The sequence below is a fragment of the Megachile rotundata genome, chromosome 11 (genome assembly GCF_050947335.1).
Source record: "Megachile rotundata isolate GNS110a chromosome 11, iyMegRotu1, whole genome shotgun sequence".
In the NCBI taxonomy this organism is placed as follows: Eukaryota; Metazoa; Arthropoda; class Insecta; order Hymenoptera; family Megachilidae; genus Megachile; species Megachile rotundata.
The window spans coordinates 9,162,743-9,188,093 of NC_134993.1; the positions used below are offsets into that span (position 1 = coordinate 9,162,743).

The window sequence follows — 25,351 nt, forward strand, 5'->3', positions numbered from 1 at the left end:
GAAATCGAGCGCGGATTGCAAACTTCTAGTAAGATCTTGATTGATGTGAATCGGGATCCCGAAAGTTTCGGGGTTTCGAAATTTGATTTAATCTTTCCGCATACGTGTATTTCATCGGATCGGCTCGGTAAAAACCGGATGAACTCGGTTTCCGAATCCCACAATCTGACATACAGAGATTTTCAAAATATGGATCCCGATCTACTGATGTTTCGAGAATTGATCTTGAATGGATCGCGTTAAATATTAAAATATGAACAATTTTTACTTTAAAACTTTAAAATTTAATGTCTTTAGGAAATAATATTGCAAGCGAATAGATCTCATAATAGTTTAATAAGTCCTGTTCAATCAGTCATATCCGTTTATCAAATAATAGGATTGGTTTCATTATTACTTTTAATGTCCATGTTTGTAAAGATACCCTGTATACTATTCTGCTACAGAATTCTAAAATTAAACCACAACGTTCATTAATTTTTTGTATCACTTCCGTACGAATATCTTCATCGATTTTTTACTTTTACGATGCGGGCTATGTTCCTGTACCCTCATTATTTTTATTCTTATGTCCTGTCGTGACCTTCGTAGCCTGGCATTTATTGATTTAAACCGATTTTACACCATGCGTATGCAGGAATTGCATCATTCCTCTGCACTACACTTTTTGGCAGAAATATGTTTTACATTATTTCCGTTAAAAAATGAAACTTTTTTTTTATAAATTGTACATATGGAATAGAAATAATAAATTGATTTTAAATTATGTAAATAAATTTTGTGAATCAAAAATGTGTAATATTTTTTTTGCAATAATATTTTTCTCATTACATCATAATAAAATTGTAAAATATGAAATCGAATAGCATTCAAAATTTAACGTGATATATAATTTTCCACTTGAAGTTAGTAGATGAAAAAACGTGATCATACAAGTTTCCGGTACATATTTTTAGAAAATTGTATAATATAACATACCACGACTAAATTAGACTTTTCACAATATACGTAGTCGTTAAGTTCCAAATTTCTCTGGATATTTCTTCTTATCATGATGAATTTATTTGACCGTAATTACCATCGTTATAATTTTTATTTTTAAATAAAAGATGTTCGGCGAATATAAGTGAAAAATAACAATGTTTAATGTAACATAACAAAAGAGGCACATTTTATTTTCTTTAACAATAAAGTAAAGAATGCTCTCACACAGTCATGGTTCATTGTAAATATCGAGTTATCTAAGATTATAATGCCTGTATACAATATATACTAATTAGTCTACAATTCTGCTATGCTACGTGACTAGTTTACAAATAATATAAAGTGTAACTTACGTTCAACGATCACATAATATTAGTATTTCCATTTAATAAATATTGTTGTTATTAATTACTACATTAAGATTATTATTGTTTGTTAACATCGTCGCCGTTATCGCCATATAAAATTAAAGAATCGCAAAAACGAAATTCTGTTAGGTAAATATTATATATTCAAAAATGGTGTTATATTTCATCTAGCAATCCATTACCCTTGCCAATGTTCGTTTGTGTTTAATCTGTTTCAAATTCTATTTAATTAACGAACAACTTTATCAAATTACATTTATAATTGCAGAATTTAGAAATTGTATAAACAAGGTTGTATTTTTTTTACACAGCTTCAGGAACCAGTGTGTCTATTTTGTATTTCATTATATTTCCTTGTTTTAGAGATAAGGAACGACTGAACGATTAAAAGATGAACATTTTTTTGCGAAAAGCCGCAGAAGCGAGATTAAAGTTCAAGAGGTAGAGTAAATCTTGAAGCAGGGACATGTATGTCCATTAATTCTTCAAGTAACGTTACAATATTTTTCACGTATTTTTGCTATAATTAGTATTAAAGAACTGAGAGAACAAATTGCAAACAAATATTCTATATATTAACAACAGTTCTGTGAAATGTTTATATTAATTCTAAATGCGAAATAAAAAGTTGGAACAATAATTGAATTATTACGATTATTTTCATTGACTTTATATTTTTCATATACTATTCATATGTTCGTTGTCTATTCATTGGGTTTTTTTGGATATTTTATAAATATTTGATTTTTGAAAGACAAATTAGATAAAACATATTAGAAAAATGTTTGTAAACCGCACTAATATTTCATGAAGAGATATTCTTAAACATCTCCAGTAAAAATTACTTGTTATATAAATGGTTTCCTTATTCTCTTGTACAATATTATAAACTGATCGTGACAGTATTAAATAAATTGACGTGGAATGTCTGAAAACATTAGAAAAATAGCTGCAAATTCAATATTTAAAAATATAGACTAGAAATCATCATTGTACCTATGAACTAAGTAGACCACAGAATAAATTACTACTATAACTGCACTACGTATTTTTTTTTATGAAATGCGCTGTTTGTTTTTCAATTTTCATAAAAAGTTTTTAAGAGTATTTTCGCAAAATGTAAAGAAAAGAAAACTTGTATATAAGTTATATTAAATAAGTCACATGTTTTGTTTTAATTGCAAATTCAATTATTTTTTTTACTATATCTATGACGTTCTTTCAACAATCTTTATAATCATTAAAGTTCGAACAAAAGTAATTATTTGTATTCTTATTGAAATATTTTTTTCCAATAGATCGAATCTCTTTTATACAAGTCATTTACTTCGCGAATTATAATTCAGTTTTTATAATATAAATAGATTACAGCAACATGTATACAATATTTAAAATTTTCAAAATATGCGCAACTGTTTTTTCTCTTCGATATTTACATTTTGATACAGTTTTGATTGTAATGATCTTAAAAATCCAATCATTTATGAACGATAAATTACGCGACGAGTATACCTTTACATCCATAATGAAATACTTCATTTAAATAATATGAAGCTTCATGTTTCCGTTATACCATTATATATTTGCTGTAATCGTAATAAACTTGTTTTATTCTATCCCAAAGGTATTTGTTTCCTCTACTGCCAATAAAAGCTTTTCATATAAAATCTCAGGTGTAGGATACGGTGGAAGATCCAAGCGATTAAAGCATGTGTGAGCTCTGAAAACATATTAGCATTAGCAATAGGTCAAACGCTATCACAAACCAGTAATAAAAATTATAGTTATTTTTATAAGTACATTAAGACAAATGTATATACCTGGGCAAACTGTTTGGTCTCCCCCATTTTTCAATGCAAAATTTCCGCGGTCCTGTAGACCCACGTAAAGCTGCAAATCCTTCATATGGAATGCTTGATGTACCAGTAACAAATTGTAATAGTCTCAATCGTTGTTCATTAGTAAATCGACTTATGCTACTCCAAAACCATTCTACTACTGGATGAGCGTCGTGATAACCACTTCTATATTCTGTATGTGTTCTCCAATCATTAAGATCAATTTCGGCTGCTCCAGCTATCACCAATTCTAATTCCCGTGCATCAAAAACGGATACTAACCGTGGATCTACAACTTCATAAAATCCACGAACCAATGATTCCGTTTGTTCAGCAACACCACGCTCAAGTCTCCAACGCACAACTCTTTCAAGATATTCTTTTTTATTTTTCTCAGTTACCGGAATATTTCTACCTCCGGGTTTTAATTCGCGTTCAGCTACTCGTCCTAATAATTCCTCCGTTACGGAGAATGTCAATTCTAATGATTCAATGCTAATATCTTTCTCTTTGATCCACATTAAACTTTGATGAAACTCTTGATCTAAACTTTCCAAATCACTCAGGCTAGCTGGTATTCTCAAAAGAGCTTTGTAAAATGGTCTCGTGAAAAAGGCATCAAGCAAATACTGATGAACTAATGCTAATCCCAAAACTCTGCCCGAGAATCTGAACCAATCATGGTAATTATCGACGAATGCTGACATTGGTGATACTTGCACGGTATAAGTATCATTAGCAGAATATTCAAATAATCCGTAATAAGGATTAAAAAGTTCACGTGACAGATGAAAGAAAAATTCTCGAGATGGTCCACCGTAATCTAAACCTTCTTCATGATCAAACATTACTACTAATTTGCCTTTCTGTAAGTCTTTCTTTGAAGCAGCCATAATGCGAGTGAAGGCATCTTCTAAGAGATGCTCTCTTCTAATGTGCAACCTAAATAAAATAAAAAATGTATAAAATGTATAGTTCAAGTTAGTATATGTTAGATCAATATAAACTTACTTTAACTTTCCTGGACCTTGGCCATATCCTTTACTTTCTAGTTTCCTGTAAAATGTTCTAAGTTTAGCTTCAAAATCTCTCCTATACGGAGCTGGGGCTCTTGCAGATGCTCTCGTTAAGCCAGGTGAAGCATGTGGACTACCCAGCGGAGATCTGCCCACATTTCCAGGTACATATGACATAATTTCCTGCTCAAATAAGCTACAATCATAAATTCAGTGTTTTAATATTACTTTATCTCTTACTACAATTAAAGTTAATATCGACTTATACCTTAACAATAAAGCTAGTGGTACATCGTGACCCAATCGTTGTAAAGCAGTTGTGCCTTCAATTCTTATAGTATTGACTTTTTCTCGAAGTGCAATATTTTGTCCTAATGCCGAGTGCCTTTCTTTTAATATATCCATTATGTTGGGTTGGCGTAAAAAGGCAACAACTTTGTCATTATAAGCTACAGGTATTTCGGGTGCAGTTGTAATAGCTGATTGTTGCGGTCTAGGTGGTGGTACTGGTGCTTCGTCTAATAATGCCCGAGTATGTGTTGGTTCGGTAGGTAATCTTGGATCGATGAAAGACGTTGCTTTTCTGGCGTGACAAATAAAAAATCTCTGAAATTAAATTAACGCATTTAAAAACAGTGATTCGCTTTCATAAAATAGCTTAATCATTCAACTGATTAAGTCATATTTACTTTGCCTGTTCTGTCAAGTTTTGATTCGTAACCTCTTGGAAGTTCCTTATTTGGATCGGCAAATAAATTTATCAGTGCAACTAAATCTCTGTTATGCTCGTATCTGGGAAAGACTGCCTTGTCTCTTCTGATTCTACTGATCATGTGTTTTAAACTGGAATTCCGATTATACAATTCTACTGCCTCCGTATTACCATGTAATACTGTAAAAAAGTCGGGCCTTATTAGAAACAATACTGGAGGGCTCATGGTAATATCAAACGGTTCAGAATCGTTTCTTTCAGTTCGTTCGTTAGATCGATCAGCATTTTCGAAATTATTCCCGTTTGCATATTGCGAGCTAGTCGGTTCACGATCAATATTATCTGGCCGGGATATAGTTCGACGAACGCTCTGATAACGTCGATCTAATTGCTGCCTTCGAAGATCGCAACCGGTGTTTCGTGTTGTTAAATTGGGCCTCTGCCAAGTCGTAGTTCGATTAATATGATCTATGTAAAACACTCGACCGTGGCTATCGATTCTTGCTTCCCATGCTACAACAATAACGCATTTAATTAGTTCATTTCTGCTTGGTCTTACAGAATAATTAAAAATGACTGCAATTTTATTATATTACATGGAGGTAGAGGTTCTTCGGAGGAAACTGGTACATTGGATGTTTGGCACATCGGTAATGGACGTAATGGTTTAGGACGATGTGTAGGTGTTGGTGGACATTCCATCTGATTTGTCAATCCGGTTTCTGGTCTCTCCAATGGCCTATGTGCTCTGGGTGAACTTAACAATGCTATGCTTTTCGTAACAGCTTTTCGTGACTAAAATATTACATAAAATATGTAAAAATTTAACAATATGTAACTTACAATATTTAGTTAAAAAAAATAAACAATTTACATAAAAGGAAAGAATGTTTTTAAAATTCATACCCAGAAATCCAACAACATATCAAACATAGAGTTTACTGTTATACTTACCAATTAACTGTGGTGCACATATATATTTCTTTAAATTACCTTTGAATTAGAAGCTTCATCAACATCTACAATTTCAAATCCAAAGCAATCTTCTGGGTGCAAAGGTGCAGAGTATTTTTGAAGATGTCTTTTGGGTAATTCTGGCGGACCAGTTGGCAAAGCATTGCTTCTGTGTAAAAGTTTGTGCGTTACCCGTGGTGGAAGTGGTGGAGGATTTGGGTACAATGTTTCATATAAACCTTCCGGAAATGAAAAACCTTCTGAACTCCGCCATAATTGATAATATTCCACACCTTCTTTTGTTACAATACCATTCATATCACATGGCCTCTGAAGTAAAATAAATTTAATAAATTCTAGTTCCGAAGACAATTATGTTATTAATAATGTTCATATTACAATTTCTAAGCTTGAAGGAGTGTAATATTAATTGTTGAAAACTTTTAAATTGTAGTTTTATCGCACATGCATATATATATAGATGTGAAGGAAATAAACAAGGTGTCCAAGTGATACAGTTTTGTTAGTTTATAATTATAATAAGATGACCATTCATATTCCAAATTGTTGTGTACTAATTCTGTACTGTATTTCGAACGCATGTATTGCATTTTTATGGAAAATGTCCAGTCATCTTTTTGTTGATAAAAAAATTTATTTTTGAAAATTACACGATAACAGAAGTGGAATGCAAACTTCTCTCTAAATTATTATAATATGCAAATGCAAAAAAGTTCATTTATACAAGAACATGTTTTCTACATTATCATGCAATTTCCACATAATCAATTTTTTGTATTATCAACTGATTTATATGTTTGCCAAATATTAAAATTTAAATAATTCAATAAAAATACTAAAATATTACAAACACATAAATAGCACTAAACACAGAAAATAATAAAAAGCTAAACTAGTTATTGTCATAAAAATTAATTGGATACTTTAACATAATTAATGAAACTGCACCTTTTTGGTCCCATTATGACCTAAAACTGCTTGTTGTGATTCTGTATCAGAATTACTTGCATCGCTACTATTTGAAGATCGAGGTTCTATTTCTAAACCTTTAGAGGATGATGGTTCCAAAAGTGCAACAGCATTTTCTTCAAGTTCTGTTTGATGGGCACTGGCAGTTCCAGGTAAATTTTCTAAAATTGGCAGTTTAAATGGTTTCTTCGAAATATCATTACAATGTACTAAGTCTGCCAAATTATTTGATGATTTTGGCACACTTTTTGATGTATGAGAATGCGAACTACCAGGTTCATTTAGTTTGCTTAAATTTTCACTTGTATTTTTGTTATTATTCTCAGTTAAATTTAATAATTTATGTGCATTGGCAATTTCATTGTTGTGAACTTCATGTATTGAAGTATTGTGAAATTGTGACTGTTCACTAGAACTACACGAAGCTATACTATCCAGAGGTAAACTACAGGCATCTTTCATAGAATCCCTGTTATTAGTACCAAGTACATCACTTTCATTATTGTTGTGCCTATCTCTTGTATTTTGCTCATATTGCGATTCTGTGCTACTGGACTGTAAATCTTTGCTAAAAAATTGTTTCTTTCTAATCATGTTTCTGGAGGATAAAGGTAACTGTTCTGAAACAGTTGTTACTTTTCCAGGATTGTTATCAGTACTGACCAGAAAACATTTCTTTCTTGTTAAATTTTTATGAGGTAATGATACAAATCTTTCACTCAAGTTTGGCGCAATATCATTACCCACTTTATTTGAAACATTACTACTATTTTCAATTTCACTAGCTATTGTAGATGTTGTAGCGACAGTCTTTAAAACCGTGCTTTCCCTATTACATTTTGATTCAGAACATGTACTTGGCTCTTCAAAAGAATTTGAAGCATTAGTATCATTTGTATTATCAATCACTTCTGTTTGCTGTAAACCATTTTCATTTGATACATGGTTTAGGTCTAAAGGTAAAGAAACACTTTCAGCTTGTTCCATAAAATCATTTTCAATGCCAGAACCATATATCTGTTTACTACTACTTTTCACAGCAGTGGTTTCCACATGTTTTATAGCAGCTGGGGATCCTTCATTTGTTGTACCAAGTGTTAATAATGTGTCGTGTTCTTCAGTCTCATCTCCTCCATTATCTTTCCCACAAGCCGTATCTTTAACATTAATTTCAGATGGCATTTTTTACAACATAGTACCAATCAATTCTATTTAAATATATTGCTGTAAATAACAGAAAAATTAAAATATTAATAGAATAAATGAAATTATTAAAAGATTATATAATTTTACAAAATATATTAAAAACATAAAAAAGAAATACAATTTTTGTTTCTTCATTAAAATAAAAATTACTCAGACATTATTTTAAATAATAGAAGAATCATAGATAAAAAAAGTATGTCATGAAATTAAAACCATATATCACACTTTTTACAAAAATATTTTCTTTTAGAACATTTTTTATAAAAATAATGTATGTCAAAATTAATTCTATAAATCTAAATTATCTATAAAAATTATTTAAACTGTAGCTAAAATACAGTACATACAATGTAACATATATGTATTTTTCATAATTCATACAATTAAAAATAAAAAATATAGAAATAATTTTTGTTAATTAGGTGGAATACGTTACGGTAAACATGTTATTCTTGATTTTGTGATATTCTATCCTTAAAGAGTACACATTAACGATTAGTACTTTAAATTTTGTACATACATTAAAAATACGAAATTATATGAAAACTGTATCAACATTGATATCCTTTACCTGCATATATTACATTTTTCCAGATATTTTAAATGAAACACCATGGTAAAGACATTTTACATCACATTTACATATTCATTTACTCTCATTACACGGATACATCGAAGAACGCGTTAGTTTGACAGAAAAGTTATAGCAGACTGTGTCTGGTAACTTTTCGCAGTGTCATATCCTGGTTTTTCATGTGCATCAATCATGAATAGTAGCTTTATCTTATTGGTCATTTGAAACGACATATGATTGAGATTATCAATAAAACTATTCAGTTATTTCTTAGAATTAACTCTACGTTGAAATTAATTCTATCTTTTTAATCTTCTTCCTTTAATTTAAATTGTACTGTATCGTTTTGTATCACATATAAAGTGCACAATATATTTCATCACTATTTTTTGTAAAAACAAAAAGGATGTATATCTAAGTTTAAAATCAATACCAGATAATGCTTAAAGGAATACAAAAGATGTAATAATTTTGTCAGATAATTTTCTTTGTGCAATACAAATTGCAGATATATAAATCAGCTACGTTTTTACTTCTTTTATCGCTAGATGGCACTTTAACACAACAAATTGCTCATCCGGATTCAACATAACCTCTTTTCTTTGGTGTGTTAGAAGGAACGGTATGTGATGTTATAGAAAATCCAAAATCTTCTAAAAAATCATTTACGTGATGCAAAATATATACTTATTGACTTAATATAGATTAGTAAAAAGTGATCGAATATATTATATTTTTTCAAAATAAGTTATTATCGCAATGATATTAATTAAGTAAAATATGGTGGAAATGTGTAGGGTTACCCTCATCATTGGTTTCAAAAGTAAACATTAATTGATTCAAATTTATAATTTTAATTTCAGTTTTGTAATATATTACAAAAATGGCCATCCGACCAGTGTACAGGCCGACGATTGTCAAAAAGAGGACGAAGAAATTCATTCGTCATCAAAGTGATCGATACAGTAAATTGAAGGTTTGATATTTACAATATTGATTATACGTATTTGTCAATTGTAACATTAAAATATTGTTTGTTGCTACTGCGACACCAAATTAAAGAATTGGAAATAATTGTATAATGTTATTTCAACAATTGTTTAGAGAAACTGGCGTAAACCCAAAGGTATCGACAACAGAGTTCGTAGGCGCTTCAAGGGACAGTATTTGATGCCCAACATTGGTTATGGAAGCAACAAGAAAACACGTCACATGCTACCTACTGGTTTTAGAAAAGTTTTGGTACATAATGTTAAGGTAAGAATAAGTTTATTACAGTATTTATACTGTAATTAACATTTATTAACATAAAAGCATGGATAAAAAATGAAAAACTGTTATACTTCAAATTATTTTGTAATTATAGATTATATTCTGAAAAATTTTTAGAAATAATAATACATTTCTTAATTTGATACATACAACATTCCTTAAGTTCTTTTATAAAAATGTTTTGATATTTAAATATTTACATTGAATCTAATGAAGTATGATAGTACTGACATGCTTTTTCTGTAACTTATAGGAATTAGAAGTTTTAATGATGCAGAATCGTAAGTTTTGTGCTGAAATTGCCCATGGTGTGAGCAGTAAAAAACGTAAAAGCATTGTTGAACGTGCTCAACAACTTTCTATTCGTGTAACTAATGCCAGTGCAAGGTTACGTTCTCAGGAAAATGAATAAAATTATTTCTGATTTGATTTAATAATAAAAAATTTAAAGTATGCATCTCTGTTTTACATCTTTGCCCTAATACTTGTTCCCAAATAATATCATTACTAGGTTTAGTTAGAAAAAAACGCGAAATAAAAATTCTAAATTCTTTATTTTTATGTAATTTAAATTTTATTTCTATTAAAATAATATAATTTACAATAAATTATAATATATATGTACACATATATATAATAACAAATAAAGGTAAATATAGCATTAATAGTTTTTAACAAGTAATAAAATTTATTTTTGCATTGTTATTATGTTTGTTAGATGCAGGTAATGAGAATGAATGTTGATAAAGATTTACAATAAGAATTTCTTTAATAATACATAAAAAAATGATTCATTAAAAATATCTATACTGTGATATATTTAATAACAATATTATATTGCTTTTAATGCATTCTTAAATATAAAATGATGATGCTTACTATGATTCATTGAAAATCAATGAGAGTGATGAGAAAAATGAGTTATACTTATTACTATAAAATCTATAATAAGAAAGACATAACTTAACAACCAGTTCTACTGTTAACATGAATAATATGGTAATTCAATTCATACTAATATAATATAATGCTTACAAAAGTAGCACATTCTATTTAGTGAATTCTATTGTTTTAAGTATCCTTTATCTCTTAGGAGGTCGTCCAGCGCCTCCTGAGTATAGTATACAACAAAGTCTGTTGATGCAACTCCTTCAAATACTGTATAAACAGAAGGTTTTAAATTATAGAAAAACAGTGGTTGACCTCTCTCGGCAAAATCTTTAGTTAAAGTTTCGACAACTGTGGCTGCAGTAAAATCTGCACCATAAATATGAGAACAATCAATCACAACTGGAGTTGCCACAGTTCCAGCACGTTGACTGTATTTTGTCACCAGATTTCTCACATAATCTACGGACGGGAAAATTAAACATCGATCTGGTGTTAACATGAGATATTGAGTACCGTGTCGAGTCTAAAATATATAAATCACATATTAGTATTTTTATACTCATGTTAATATGTGTAAATAACAAAATATTATAGTAGACAATTTTAACTAACAAATTAAAAAGAAAATATACGTACAGTAAGCTTCTCTACAGATATCTTTGGTCGTGCTGCATGATACAGAATGAATAAAATATTTATTCCAATGCCACATAAAATTCCAATTTCTAATTTTAGCACTAAGCATGCAATGAACGTTCCTACTCCAGGAATTAAATCCGACTCTGCAAAATGGTCATAGTGTAACAAAAAAATTGTGTTCATTTTTATAAAATTAGTAAAAATTTCTTACTTAATTTTTATATGAAATTAAAAAATTACTTTTAGTTCTCCACATTGGCCTTACAACTTTGACTTCTACCATGAATATTACAGCAGCTATAATAATTGCTGCTAATGTAGCCCTTGGGATGTAACTGAAGTATGGTGTAAGAAAAAGTAGAGCTAATATCACTAAAATACCTAAAATAAACCGATTAAGGTATAAAATCTATTATTTCATAAAAAGATAGGTTTAGTTGAATAGAATTTCAATATATTTTTGTTCAGTTTAAGCAGTAAATAATAACAATAAATTATTAAATTAGTACCAGTATAAATGCCTCCCATTGGTGTCCTAACTCCAGATGCATTGTTTACTGCACTTCTACTAAGAGATCCTGAACCAGGAAAAGCCTGAACAAAAGAATTACCAATGTTTGACATTCCAAGTGCTATTAATTCTTGTGTTGCATCAACTGATTTTCCAGTTGCTGAAATAAATGTAAAATCCTTTTCTTTTATTACATGTATAAAATATATTTTCAGTATACTTATATTGAAACATGACAGAGTGTAAACTTACAGAAAGCTTTGCAAATAGAAATATCTTCCATTAACGAAATAAGTGGTATAACAAGAATACCGCTTCCCAAATTTGTAACCATTTCAGCAAAAGTCACTGTTTCATTGTCTGTTTCATAACTAAATGGTGGTAATTTTACTGCCGGCATACCTCCTGGTATGAATCCTGCAAAAAGAATCAACATATGTAATAATAATAAGTATTTAATTATACATACAGTTATTGAAAAATGATCAAGATGCGTTTATCTTACCAACCAATTTGAAGGGGCTATTTGTGCTGAAACTGTATCCTAAACAACCACAAATGATCACTAGAAGCGCATTTCGTGATGTACCAATTAACCAAATGATTTTATTTATAACGCGATAGTTCGAATTTTCCTGTTCTTTATCTTTAGGTCTAATACTGTACGATGCTAGAAGCTACAAAATAAGAAATGTATAACGAAATAACATTATTATATTACTTATTATTGTACTAACATGGTAATGTAGTTACCCTGAAGAGTAGTAGGAATGCTATACAAGATGCTCCAAGTGTAGCATCCCAAGCTGAAGTTTGGTGTATATGCCTAGCAAGACTGTCCCACATTTCCAGAAATTGTGTTCCCATTGCAGGAACACCAAGAATATCCTTCAGTTGTGAAGTAACAATTATTAAAGCTACTGCTGATGTGAACCCTGAACTAACAGGACCCGATACAAAATCAATTAAAAATCCTGAAATAAATTATATTAGGATTAGGTATTATATCAACAGATTCTTAAATAATTTCTATTTGGAATAATATTTACCAAGACCAAATATGCCCATTAGTAATTCTACTACTCCAGTTAAGAAGCAAAGAAGTATTGCATGTTGCACTCGTGCATCAAGATGTGCTATTGTTTGATATGTAAGCAAGGAAATAATAGCTGTGGGTCCCATTGGCACATCCTTACAAGACCCAAATATGATATAAATAAAGCAGCCTAAAATGCTACCGTACAATCCATGCTGTAAAATATAATATTGCTTACTAGAAATCTTATCATTTCCTAATTTTTTATTACATTTATGAACATATTATTTATTGACTTTACCTGAGGTGGCAAACCCGCTACATTAGCATACGCTAACGATTGTGGAATTACAGTTAAACCTACAGTAATACCAGCAACAAGATCGCCTATTGCATCTTGTGCATTGTACCTGGGTAACCAGTTTAAAATTGGCAGTCTTTTATAAACAGTTTTCTTTGTACAAATTGATCTACACCGTCGCTTAACGTATCTCCATACTGTATGTGCAAAATTATCTTTATGGTGAATTTCATCATCTCCAGATTCTGTGACCACTAAAAACAACAAGGTTGTTAAGCTTTTCATATTTACCCACTTAATGAAGCCTATAATTCTACGTTTGATTGTAAACAAACTAATAGATCAGTTTATGATAACCATTCAAGGAGACAATGATAAACTGTTTCATTTGGAGAGCATGCTATTGTGAAACATACAAATGTAATAGAATATATTTATTGATCATGTGACAGATTAATTGGCATAGCCTGAATTAACGTTTATAATATAATAAATAATTAATATTTTAAATCCTAGTTAACCAAAGGTACGATGCACCCGAATATACTTACAAATAAAATCTGAGGAACCTTGTATTTCTCGGTTTTCATATGAATTATGTAGACTTTGAGAGTTGTTTGAATGATCAAGATTTAAACTATCCTCAGACACACTCAAGGCATGATTCACATATGCTCCAGACTGATTGTTTTGATTTACACCTCCTGTATCGTTTGATTTCTTCATCCTGAAAATCAAACATTTTTAATTAATTCAAATTACATATTCTAGCTACATTAAGTTCTCTTTGTTGGTACAATAAAAACAAATAATATTATATAACATTGTATAATTATATTTGTAATGTGCAAATATAATTAACATAATTAGTATAATTAACAAAATTAATATAATTGTTTTAAATACTGTAATTTGGTGCAATTGCTATTTTCCTATAATTACCGTGATACAGTTATTATGAAAATTCACTAGATATACAAATTACTATTTTAAGTTGTTGATAATTTTTGATCAATCTAATTTTAAAATATCAATACCAATTATTTATCATAAATATATAGATAAATAACTTTTAAATTTATTATAATTTTAACTAAATATAAACTTGAATTTAAATAATTTAGTCTTCTACAAATGAAAAATTGTTCAGAAGTAAAACAAAAATTTTCTTTGCAAATTTTTATAACATATTTACAATTTAAATTTAATAATATGTATATCCTAGAATTTATCTTCTAATAAATTTGAAGCACAAAGTTGTTTATCATCGAACAAAATTATAAATAAAGGAAGTAGTTTCATAGTGTTGACATAGAATATTGACATTATTTGATATTTATCAATTAAGGTCTATTTAGCTGAAATTGATTGGACTAAGTTTATTAAAACAGTTGCATACGTGCTTTCGTGCACGCTACATTCGTTATTTATGGGTCTTTATTGAACTATTTACCATTAATTCCAACGTATGAATCGACAACTCGAGTGTTGCTAATAACTAGTGCAAGCATTTAAAACAGTTAGAAACAGGTTGTAAAGGAAACAGTTTAACAAGCCTATATTTTTATCAAATCCGTTTATTTTTTTACAAATAATTATCTTAAAATAAGTTACATTCTGTTACAGATATTTGAATTAATATAACAAACAGCATTGTTCAATATGTGATCGCGAATAAGCGCCTATCTTAAAGTATAACGTCGTAACAGTGAATTCAGGTTCCCAACAGATCCAGTCATTTTTCGTTAAAAACGTTTTGTCGTGATAGTTGTAATTACAGCGATAAGCACATTTATCGGTAATTATACGGCCAAATAACAGAATCCAACAGATATACTATCTCTTCTGGTTGAATCGTTAAAAAGTAATTACAAATCACGGGCACACATTGTTACACGAAAGTTTTCCGTGTTACGAATAATAAAGATGTCTATAGATATCTTTCGTTGTGGTCTTCTTAATCTCGTTACGAAACCCGACGTGTCATGTGAATAAGAATGCTTAATTAACGATAAATTATATTTGTCGTATGGATTATGATATACGATGTCAAGACTTATAATTCGTTTGTTCAGCTCCTCGTTGATCGACAATGAAACAAAAAACATGAAATAGTATATAATAATCTATATAAATAATTATATATAACCTAACCAATAATTATTAAGGATGTAAATACTGATGGAGGTTAACATTTTATTTTAAAATGACAATTTTCGATGGTGCATCCTGACACAGTATACTATCAGTTCGTAAAAACGCACATGGCAAATGACGGTCAACTGAGTTCCATTGACTGAGCATGTATTAGTTTGTAAACTGTCAGGTATTTAGCGAAATATATTACACGTCGTATATGCAAACTATCGGTATGTAAAAATAAAATGCTAGTTATTTTTAATTAGTAATAATTTAGTCAAATTAAATTGGACGTGCAACAAATCGTTATAGTCATGAACAATAACAATTATACACATGTGACATTTTTAGGTTAAGAATGATAACCATTGTCACCCCATCCCTATTTATTTATATTTAGCGAATTATCTTTAATATTCAATGCATTACTATTTATCTATATTTAATATTATTTTTACTTACATGTAGTAAAATGAAATGATAGCAGTATAAAAGAATTTTAGTTTTAAACTTAACTACCTGTATTTATAATTAATATTTTTAAATTGGGCGCCATATTTAAAATTCCCAATACACCCCGCGATAATACATCGAACATTTTTCAAGTGATTGAATCAAGTGGTCAATGAAGAGATCTTTAAACAAATATTGAATGTTTCGACCTCGTGTTAACAATGTTTTTATTAACTGTAAAAATAATATTCTTATTAACCGTGTGTTCTTAAACGTGTCAACTTCACGAAGGTAGTAACAGATAACATTTACCTCAGCTACAGTGATAACAGAACACTTGGTTTACCATAATTAAGTCCCAGTTAAATAAGACCGTGTTAAACAATTGTACAACTATTGTTCAAAACTGAAAACGTACGTGAATATGTTACACAAACAATGCTGTAAGAATAGACCCCCATAAATTAATTTATCTGATTTACGTAAATTCTTCAAGGATGCAGAATTTTTTTTATGTAAATTACTCGCGGAACGGAATAATTATTTCTTTATGTTCATTCACTAAATCTACATTCTAAATTGTTACTCAAATATCACTCCATAATTTATAACGCAAACTATTTTTTGACGTGTACATTTTTAGTGGCAACGTATATCAATGCAGTATCCGACAAATTTTACAAAGTCAATGATTTATGTCTGAGTGTAATACTCAGATGTTCTTATCAGATTCTTTCGCAAAAACCGTATGTGGACAAAGCGATAATCGGGAAAAGCCTGTTGCAGCAAGAGGTTTGGTAAATAAAAATAAGATGATCAATTTGAAGCTAATCTTATTTGCGGATGAATGCAATATAGATTTCATTAAATTCAAAATATTATTGTAGTTTTTAATTTCCTGACTTTCTAATTTTCAAATTTTCGTATTTCTAAATTTACAAATTCCTACATTCTCAAATTTCTGAAATTCTAAATTTTTAAATTTACAAATCCCTAGATTCTCAAATTTCTAAAATTCTAAATTTTTTAATTTAAAAATTCCTAAATTTTCAGATTTCCACATTCGCATTTTCCCAAATTCTCATATTTATAAATCACTAAATTAGTAAAATCCTTAGACTAGTAAAATCCCTAGATTAGTAAAATCCCAAGACTAATAACATTCCTAGACTAGTAAAATCCCTAGATTAATAAACTCCCTAGATTAATAAAATCCCTAGATTATCGAAATCCCTAGCCTAGTAAAATCACTAGACTAATAAAGACCTTAGATTAGCAAAATCCCTAGCCTAGTAAAATCACTAGACTAGTAAAGTCCCTAGATTAATAAAATTCCTAGATTAGTAAAATCACTAGGCTATTAAAATCACTAGATTGACAAAATCCCTAGACTAGTAAAATTCCTAGATTACTAATAATTTGAAAATACCCAAGTTCCAAAATCACTAAATTTCCACAATCTCTAAATCCCCAGATTCCCAAATTCCTAAATTCCTGAATATCGAAAGCGCCAATTTCCAAAAATCAACAATGAATCTTAGGAATTTCTATGCATGTTCTAAACCGCACCGAGTACGTAAACGAGCGTAAAAAGTAACAGAAATAAAGTCATTTTAACCCAGTTGTGGTTGCCGAAGGCCTTGGATAGTTTCAATGTATCGTCAATCAGCCCGATGTGGACGCACACACTCGAGATAACGTTGTCAATGAGAACAAAAGTGTAACATTATTATTTGCGAGCGATTTTCAAGGAAGTGTTATAATGTTGCAAGCGTTGATCCGTTTTAATCGAGAAATCGCAGGCGTCGGTGGGATGGTGTTCCGCCGTGGTGTTTACGAGACAGGTGGAATGTAAACGAAGGAACATGAAAATAAAAAAAAAAGCATTACTACGCTCGTATCACATGATTCGCTCACGCAACCAGTCATTCTGGGTGCTCACGTGCTTTTGAATCAACCTCGTGTCACGCGGTTCTCCCATTACCAGACATTTCCAGTGCTGGATTAATCAATAAGCAAAATGAGCACGTGCTTGGGAAGGCCACAGAAATTTTCTAAATCTGAAAATCTATTACATGGTAATTTCAGTGATTGTTAGCGTGCGTGTATGTGGAACGGATCGACGGGACAGATGTTCGTCGAGTATGGAGCTTAGAGGTTTTCGAATATCAAAAACATCTCATATTTGAAGATGAGGGATTATTAGGTGATTCAGAGATATGGGATTTGAGAATTTAGAGATTAAAAGATATTTAGATCTTGGGATCTTGGGAATCTAGGGATTTTTTAATGTAGAGATTTAGCGATTTAAAAATTTGGGGATTTTGTCGAATTAGAAATGTAGAGTCTGGGAATTTAAGAACCAAGAAAACCAAAAATTCAGAAAATGAAGAACTGAAGAATTAAAAAATTGAAAATTGGAGAATTGAAGAATTGAAAATTGAAGAATTGAAGACTTGATGTGCTGAAGAATTGAAGTACTAAAAAATTGAATGCTTGGTAATTTGGCAAATTTAGAAATAAAATAAATTTATGGTTTGCGTTTCATGAGATTAGTATTAAAGATCTGATCACAGGATTTGCAGTTGCAAAAAAAAAGAGAAAAAATGATAATACAGAAAAATGAAAATTTAAAAAATTACAAGTTTTTATCCAAAAATGTCAGTTCCGGAATTTCTTATCTAAAAATAAACGTTGTTTGGTAATCTTAAATATGACAATTGGATCTAATTGAAAAGGTACTTCTCCGTCGCACTTATGATGAAATGCGTCACTGACAGGTGTTGATGACGTACTATTACGCTTTCTGCAATTAATTTATTACAGTAATTAGAAACATAATATTTAAAGTGTACGGATAATTTATATCCTTATTATCACACTTTTAATCCTTTTGCTGTGTAAAAGTCATTATCATTTTTTAAGAAAGTGAATAAAATTTCGCAGTTAAAGCTTTTTCTTCGCATACTGTATTACAAATTTAATGGCGTGTACTTCTTTCTATACAATTAACATCTCTATCATGACTTAAAAATGTAATATACGCGATATATTTTATATCGGTTTTTAACGCATAAATATTATCCTTATATCATGTTTATTTTTATCTATTAATTTCTCATATCAAAAAATAATTAATAGGTTTTTAAACATTTGGAATATAAAATATATTTAACTTTCATTATGTAACATTAGGGATATAATATTTGTACACATGTTAATTTTGTGTATTTAATTTTCAATGACGTACTGATATGTACGTTGAAGAGGTTAGGTTAGGTTGGGGCTTCTAAACGTTTTAATCCGTTACTGGGGATCCCCATACCTGGCGCGAATCGCGTGGCCGCACATAAAATTATAATAACATTGTTTTTCATGCAAATCTGTTCGCGATACACTCGAATAGATCACGACACGTCTCATTTATATGTTCGCCCAGAAATTATACTGTATGTTAATTGCTGATAGAACTGTCACTGAAATCGCCTTGAATGCCCGAGCGTACATGCCCTCGAGCAAGGAGGTGTAGAGGGATAATCATGTGACATCAGTTATCAGACTGTCACTTCAAAAACTATATATATACGTGTTTAATTTTTATGGGAAAACTTTAAATTTCCAATGTTTCTAAATTCTATGATACCATAATCAATTTCTGTGTGCACTGAATTTTAAACTGTCAATAATTTCTAAACTTATAGATGTTATTATACTTATTTAAATGTATTTGTTGAAGCTTCAATTATAATGCAAAGTTTTATGGATATTGCATTTTCTTCACTACAGTGTTCTCAAGATGGTCAAGTTTTTCTGTGTATGACAGTTATAAATGAAAATAGACCTTATTACACAAGATGAACATCTGTAATAAAACACTAAAAATTTTATCATTAACTGACTTCATATAGACGGATGTAATCGAACATAAAATTCCAATTAAAAATCCGAATAATTAGTTCTTCAGTAAATAGCATATAACCTCTGAATTTTTAATTTTACATTATCAGTAAGTAATGCTATTTTGTAATACATCTTTAATTAATTAAAAATATCATAATTTTATTGAACAAATTGTAAAATAAATTCATTAAAATTGATTATAATTAAATGAAATAACGATCGAAAGAAACCGTCTGTTTCAACAAAAGTTGCAGAACAAAACATGATCCGCGATCAAAAGAAACGGAACGTTTTAATTCCGGTTTTCGCAAAGGAAAATGCACGAATGTCTGAATGATCAATGTGCATGCAATAAATGTTCAAACAGTCGTCTTATCTCTTGCAAATAAGCTACAGTTTCAACGTTATGCTTCCTTTAATAGGAAGGAGACGGTACATATGTGCAATAAGAGTTAACACGATCTATTCCGTGGCACGTGCGCTCTCGACATCTTACTTAAAAGCTTAACTTTAACTGCAGCTCTAAATACCACAATAAAGATGAATGTCTTTACGAGAAATTAGAGAAATGTATACTGCCTAAGATTGCTCACCTTCAATAGTCCTGGATTCTCATTGTTTTGCATGGTTAATAGTTGAAAATACACTTAACGATACAATTTTATATAATTTAACGAAAGCTGTCACGTCGTTGAGGTTATACGTTCGCGTAACCATAAACTATGTAATTACCATAAAGACGTGTCTATGGTAAGTGTCATGCGTATTGGGAGTCAATATAGTACATTCAAAAATTGTGTAATTATAAAAAGATACCTTTCTTGCTATAAGGAAAAATAATTATGAAATTATAAAAGGAAAGAGTTACTAAGGATTTCTTAGAATTATAAAAAGGGAAGGAAAAATATAACGATAAAATTGTGGGAAGTACGAATTACAAAGAAAGAGTTTCTTAACACTGTAAGGAAGAAATAGAAAATTATTTGTGCGTTACAAAAAGGGAAGAGTATCAGAGTATAATGTTTGTATTAAACAGTATGTAAAACAACAATTTTAATACAATAAATGAGTGTTATTTAATACAATATGGTTATGGTTATGGTTTATTTTTTCCGAAACTCCTGATAATTTTTCTGTACTATTTTATTAACTTTTATGAACACGAAGATATTTAAACTACTTTTAGATAATTACCTTTTGGTGTGTGTTGAAAACCGGAAACGATGAAGCTCGAATTTTTCACAAAGAAATTATTTCTGAACAAAAATATTCCAAAATAATTTTTTTTTATTCCTAGCTTTTCTACTCTTGAAAAAAGGTCCTTACATTTTATTTTACCAGATACTAGATTCAGGATGAAGCTAAATGACTCTGTCATTGGATTCCAATGAAAAAAGCAAACAATTATGTTATATAAACTGTTATTATTTTATAAATATATATAATGCAACTGACAGTGTATCTCGAATGGTGTTGATCGCTTTAACACGATAGTTGTTGATTGCGAAGCAATAACTCTGGATTTAGTAGCAATAAGAAGTGCATTGTAGTAGAGAGACTATTATAGAAACGCTATAGATCATTAGGTCAGATAATACTTGTACCTTTCGCAATCGGTTTCAATCAATGATCGTGCTGTTAAATTCTGAACTTGATTTGTGCGCTTCGATAGGAACGATTGAATCAAACGAGTACGATCTAGATTCTAAATCGACAAATTCTAACGTGGAAAACATTTGTATCGCATGTCGTCCATGACAACTTGGGTGTGGAGAATAACAAGAAAAAGGAAACATTTTTGTTCAATATTCACTGATACATTTATAGCAGTTTTTCATTCGTATTTTATTGTATTTTTTTATTAGTAACAATTCCGAATTTTATACTTTAGTGGAAGGTAAGTATTTTTCGTGCTTTTTATATTTTAGGGGTTTCAAGGTTTAGAGGCTAGTAAATTTCAAAACTTAAAAACTTAGAAATTTTTTTAAGGTTAAAAATTTTTCTAAGATTAGAAATTTTTAAATTTCCAAATTTCTTAATTTTTGAATTTGAGATACTTTTGAGAATTTGTAAAATTCAACTTATGCAAGATTTACACGTATTGCGTCAGATTTATCTCGGGATAAATTAAAGTGTTTCAAACGAATCCAAATAAGGGTTGAAACGTCGCGCATAATGAAGAGAATTATCGTGCATTTTTTTATACACGAACATTGTATTGTATTTTTTTATACATTTTTTCATACAAACAAATACAGTAATAAATGTTCAAATAAATATTTTAATTATGGTGGTTAATTGAAATTAAAATAATTATGAATTTATTTAAATATGAATCTGTAGCTATTGTCTGATATTTACAATTAATTATTATTAATTATTAACTATAAATATTATAGTAAATAATATTTGTATACACTTGTTAATGGTTATTAATAAACAAATTATTGTATATTTTAAATTTATAAAGCCTGAGTTAATTATTAATATAAATTTTGTTATGAATATTAAATAGATTTTATTGTTAAATAAAATGTTTAATAAATATATTACAAATTTGTCTTATTTAAAAAGCTATTTAAAAACATCACAACATTATACATATAGTATCAATATCAAATAGGAGTAACGGTTCGTAATTACAGGAGTTATATTTATCAAAGATAATTGAGTGAATTGATCACGATGCAGCAATCTTCAATATTTATCTCCGCAGATGTGATTACTTGCTCTGTTATAATGCTATACATCCTGCTAATTTTATTCTAAGAATTTGATTAAAATATTATCTTATTATCAAATAAATTCATCACTAATTTTTCTTACTAATTAGTTAATCAATTTTTTTGCAAATTTTAATTATACTGTATTATATAACCTATACCGACGCAAATGAATAAAATATGGTATTCTTAATGTTGTGCATGCTAATATAAATTATGTATGAAGACTAATAACAAAATCGATAATTTTCTGTAATAATATAAGAACTACCATAAACTACGTATTAAATGCAAATAAAAAAATTATTTTATTTAATAATGTATGTTACTAAATGTTACAATTTATTAATGTTAAATATGTAACATAATTTATTGTATAATTATATGTTATAAGTATACAAATTTGTATGATAATAATATTAAAATTCTTCTCGATTTTATAATAACAGTAAATAATAATTGATTAACGCATAACACAAACTTTTTTCGTCGTTAATTTTTTTCGGTCAATAATACGGTATTCCGTGTAATTAACACGGCGTCCCATTTAGGAGATACAGTATTCCTTAACTATTGATACTTCGAGAGTGTCATAACTCATAACATAAACATAAATTCCCCAACATTCAAACACGTGGCTAGATTATTCTAGTCAAAGTAGGTATATTCGAGTAATAACGACGGGAACCGGTTTTTTCTTTATAATGTCGAGTGCACATATGTAAAAATATACATATTAGATATAATGAATTTCATTCGCTTTCGGTCATTGCTGGAAATTTGAATAAAACTGTAAATAATGTTCTTAGACGTATACAAAATAGCGTACTTCGTTTCTTTCTCTAGAAAGTGCCAAACATTTGTGATACAAATTCATAAATTTTGAAATTTATGAAATTGAAAATTCTGAAATTGGGGATTTGGAATTTTGAAATTTATAATATTGAAAATTTCAAAATTTATGAAATTGAAAATTCTGAAATTGGGGATTTGGAATTTTGAGATTTATAATATTGAAAATTTTGAAATTTATGAAATTGAAAATTTTGAAATTGGGGATTTGAAATTTTGAAACTGACAAAATTGAAAATTTGTAAATTTGTGATTTTGAAATCTACAAAATTGGAAATTTAAAAATTTAGAAATTTCTCAACTTAGAAACCTGAATATTCAAAAGTTCAAAAATTTTCAAATTTATATATTTTTTCCTAAAATTGAAAACTGGTGTGATATCGACGACAATCTTATTATCACTAGTATTAAATTGAAAGTAACAAGTGTTATAATCTACTGATTAATAATTCATCTCGGCCATAAATTCTTGAAAGTAATATCTTAGCCTCAGGACATAAGTCGTGTAAAATTATCGAATTTTATAAAACGAAAGGTGCATAGACGTATAATTAATGAAGTAATTAATTCCTACGTTAGTTATAACGTGTCTCATAATACAAACATGTCAAACGCATAACATAACTGAAACCCAATAAGACTCACCTAAAATCCTACGTTGTAAATGATCAGATCCGTTACACTCCAATCGTCACCTTCACAGTCGTTCTTCAGGTTCTTCAAAATCTCGTGACGAGTTACTTGTTCTTGCATCCGCGGCACATGGTTTGCACGACAAATGAAATTACGGGAAAGGCCATAAAAGTGGGAGTACGTCACGCGTGCACGTGTTTCTTGAAATTTTTTTTTTATGGTCCTCGAAGAAAATTGTTGTACAGTGGGTGGAATCGACAAACGTGGGTTGGTGCACAGGTGAAAAACACGAAATTCAATCCGGTTTCGAGAAGCCGACGACGAAACTGAATCCGCGGCAACACGCGACCGGCCATTTAAATGCGTCGTGCTTCTTCGACAATTTCTGCCGTAACTTCGTCTCCCCTTCCCCTTTAATGCCGCTACGTCACTGGAGAACAGTCCAATCCGACTCTATTAAGAACTTTACGGCTAGTTTTCCTACTTTCTCGATACTTCTAGATTCACGTGATTCGAAATTTATTGGTCGTTGCAGTCCTCGGTGCTGTCAGGTTCGTTGATGACCTCCGCTTCAAGGAAGATCGCTTGAGGACCTGTACTTTACGTGTACAGTAGACCCTCGTTATATCGCCGCCTTTATTTGAACTTTCACATAGTCAGTTTCTGTTGCTAAGTTCTTCTTCAAGAAAGATCGTCATCTTAGTTGAGGAAGCTTAGTTTACGTGTACAGTAGAGTCTCGCTATATTGCCGTTTTTATTGGAACTTTCACATAGACAGGTTCTGTCAATAAACTCCTCATCAAGAAACATCATCATTTTTGTCAATCGAGGAAGCTTAGTTTATGTGTACAGTAGACTCTCGTTATATTGCCGTTTTTATGTAAACTTTCACAAACACAATTTTCATCAATAACTTCTTCAAGATTATCCGTTCCTATTTGTCAAAGATGTGTAGTTTATGTATTTAGTAAACTCGCGTTATATTGCCGTCTTTATTTGAACTTCCATGTAGACAAATTCTGTCGGTAAATTTTTCTTAAAAAAAAAATCGTCAGTCGAGAATGCATAGTTTACGTGTACAGTAGACTCTCGTTATATTGCCGTTTTTGTATAAACTTTCACAAACACAATTTTCATCAATAACTTCTTCAAGATTATTCGCCACTATTTGTTAAAGATGTGTAGTTCATGTATTTATTACACTCGCGTTATATTGCCGTTTTTATTTAAACTTTTGCAGGCATAGATTTCGTATGTATTTTTCTTCAAAGCAAATAATCGTTTGTATCGGTAAATAATACTGTGATTATTGTTACGTTGTACTCTCGTTATATTCCCGCAAATTTTTTAAAATTTCGC

General features: G+C 29.8%; 3 protein-coding genes and 1 long non-coding RNA gene across 5 annotated transcripts; 2 read left to right on the plus strand and 2 right to left on the minus strand.

Annotated features, from left to right (window-relative positions):
• The first annotated feature begins 161 nt into the window (after nt 1-161).
• On the plus strand, nt 162-3,507 carry LOC143265363 (uncharacterized). Its single transcript, XR_013039839.1, has 2 exons — nt 162-1,070; nt 1,716-3,507. It is a non-coding gene; the product is annotated as an uncharacterized LOC143265363 (long non-coding RNA).
• On the minus strand, nt 1,143-9,045 carry Hecw (Hecw ubiquitin protein ligase). Of its 2 annotated transcripts, none has more exons than XM_012283296.2 (9): nt 8,640-9,045; nt 6,842-8,086; nt 5,912-6,202; nt 5,515-5,713; nt 4,896-5,431; nt 4,475-4,812; nt 4,202-4,402; nt 3,173-4,132; nt 1,143-3,072 (listed from the first exon to the last, which is right to left on the minus strand). In XM_012283296.2, the coding sequence occupies exons 2-9, from the start codon at nt 8,042-8,044 to the stop codon at nt 2,961-2,963; spliced, it is 3,840 nt and encodes a 1,279-aa protein (XP_012138686.1). In that variant the 5' UTR covers nt 8,045-8,086; nt 8,640-9,045; the 3' UTR covers nt 1,143-2,960. The 2 variants fall into 2 exon arrangements, with proteins under 2 accessions (XP_012138686.1, XP_076393158.1); XM_076537043.1 differs by having other exon boundaries at nt 6,842-8,019; nt 8,640-9,044.
• A 130-nt stretch (nt 9,046-9,175) lies between these two features.
• On the plus strand, nt 9,176-10,369 carry RpL32 (ribosomal protein L32). The gene is made up of 4 exons (XM_003702409.3): nt 9,176-9,264; nt 9,506-9,618; nt 9,747-9,899; nt 10,168-10,369. Exons 2-4 carry the CDS (start codon nt 9,526-9,528, stop codon nt 10,324-10,326), a joined length of 405 nt encoding a protein of 134 aa, XP_003702457.1. The 5' UTR covers nt 9,176-9,264; nt 9,506-9,525; the 3' UTR covers nt 10,327-10,369.
• A 295-nt stretch (nt 10,370-10,664) lies between these two features.
• Nucleotides 10,665-24,352, minus strand: Esp (Epidermal stripes and patches). Its single transcript, XM_012283316.2, has 11 exons — nt 24,005-24,352; nt 13,844-14,019; nt 13,293-13,546; nt 13,005-13,206; nt 12,709-12,929; nt 12,461-12,632; nt 12,208-12,372; nt 11,954-12,115; nt 11,685-11,825; nt 11,442-11,587; nt 10,665-11,328 (listed from the first exon to the last, which is right to left on the minus strand). The coding sequence occupies exons 2-11, from the start codon at nt 14,016-14,018 to the stop codon at nt 10,978-10,980; spliced, it is 1,989 nt and encodes a 662-aa protein (XP_012138706.1). The 5' UTR covers nt 14,019; nt 24,005-24,352; the 3' UTR covers nt 10,665-10,977.
• Nucleotides 24,353-25,351: the final 999 nt, after the last annotated feature.

What these genes read in the sequence shown, in the direction of transcription:
- Hecw (XM_012283296.2), bottom strand. Translation starts at nt 8,044, where the DNA reads ATGCCATCTGAAATTAATGTTAAAGATACGGCTTGTGGGAAAGATAAT. An exon ending in CGAAGAACCTCTACCTCCAT is followed by an intron (nt 5,432 to 5,514) that starts GTAATATAATAA and finishes TTATTGTTGTAG; the next exon opens with CATGGGAAGCAAGAATCGAT. An exon ending in AACTTGACAGAACAGGCAAA is followed by an intron (nt 4,813 to 4,895) that starts GTAAATATGACT and finishes ATTTAATTTCAG; the next exon opens with AGATTTTTTATTTGTCACGC.
- RpL32 (XM_003702409.3), top strand. Translation starts at nt 9,526, where the DNA reads ATGGCCATCCGACCAGTGTACAGGCCGACGATTGTCAAAAAGAGGACG. An exon ending in ATCGATACAGTAAATTGAAG is followed by an intron (nt 9,619 to 9,746) that starts GTTTGATATTTA and finishes ACAATTGTTTAG; the next exon opens with AGAAACTGGCGTAAACCCAA. An exon ending in TTTTGGTACATAATGTTAAG is followed by an intron (nt 9,900 to 10,167) that starts GTAAGAATAAGT and finishes TGTAACTTATAG; the next exon opens with GAATTAGAAGTTTTAATGAT.
- Esp (XM_012283316.2), bottom strand. Translation starts at nt 14,018, where the DNA reads ATGAAGAAATCAAACGATACAGGAGGTGTAAATCAAAACAATCAGTCT. An exon ending in TTCTATTTGCAAAGCTTTCT is followed by an intron (nt 12,116 to 12,207) that starts GTAAGTTTACAC and finishes CATTTATTTCAG; the next exon opens with CAACTGGAAAATCAGTTGAT. An exon ending in GCCAATGTGGAGAACTAAAA is followed by an intron (nt 11,588 to 11,684) that starts GTAATTTTTTAA and finishes ACCATTTTGCAG; the next exon opens with AGTCGGATTTAATTCCTGGA.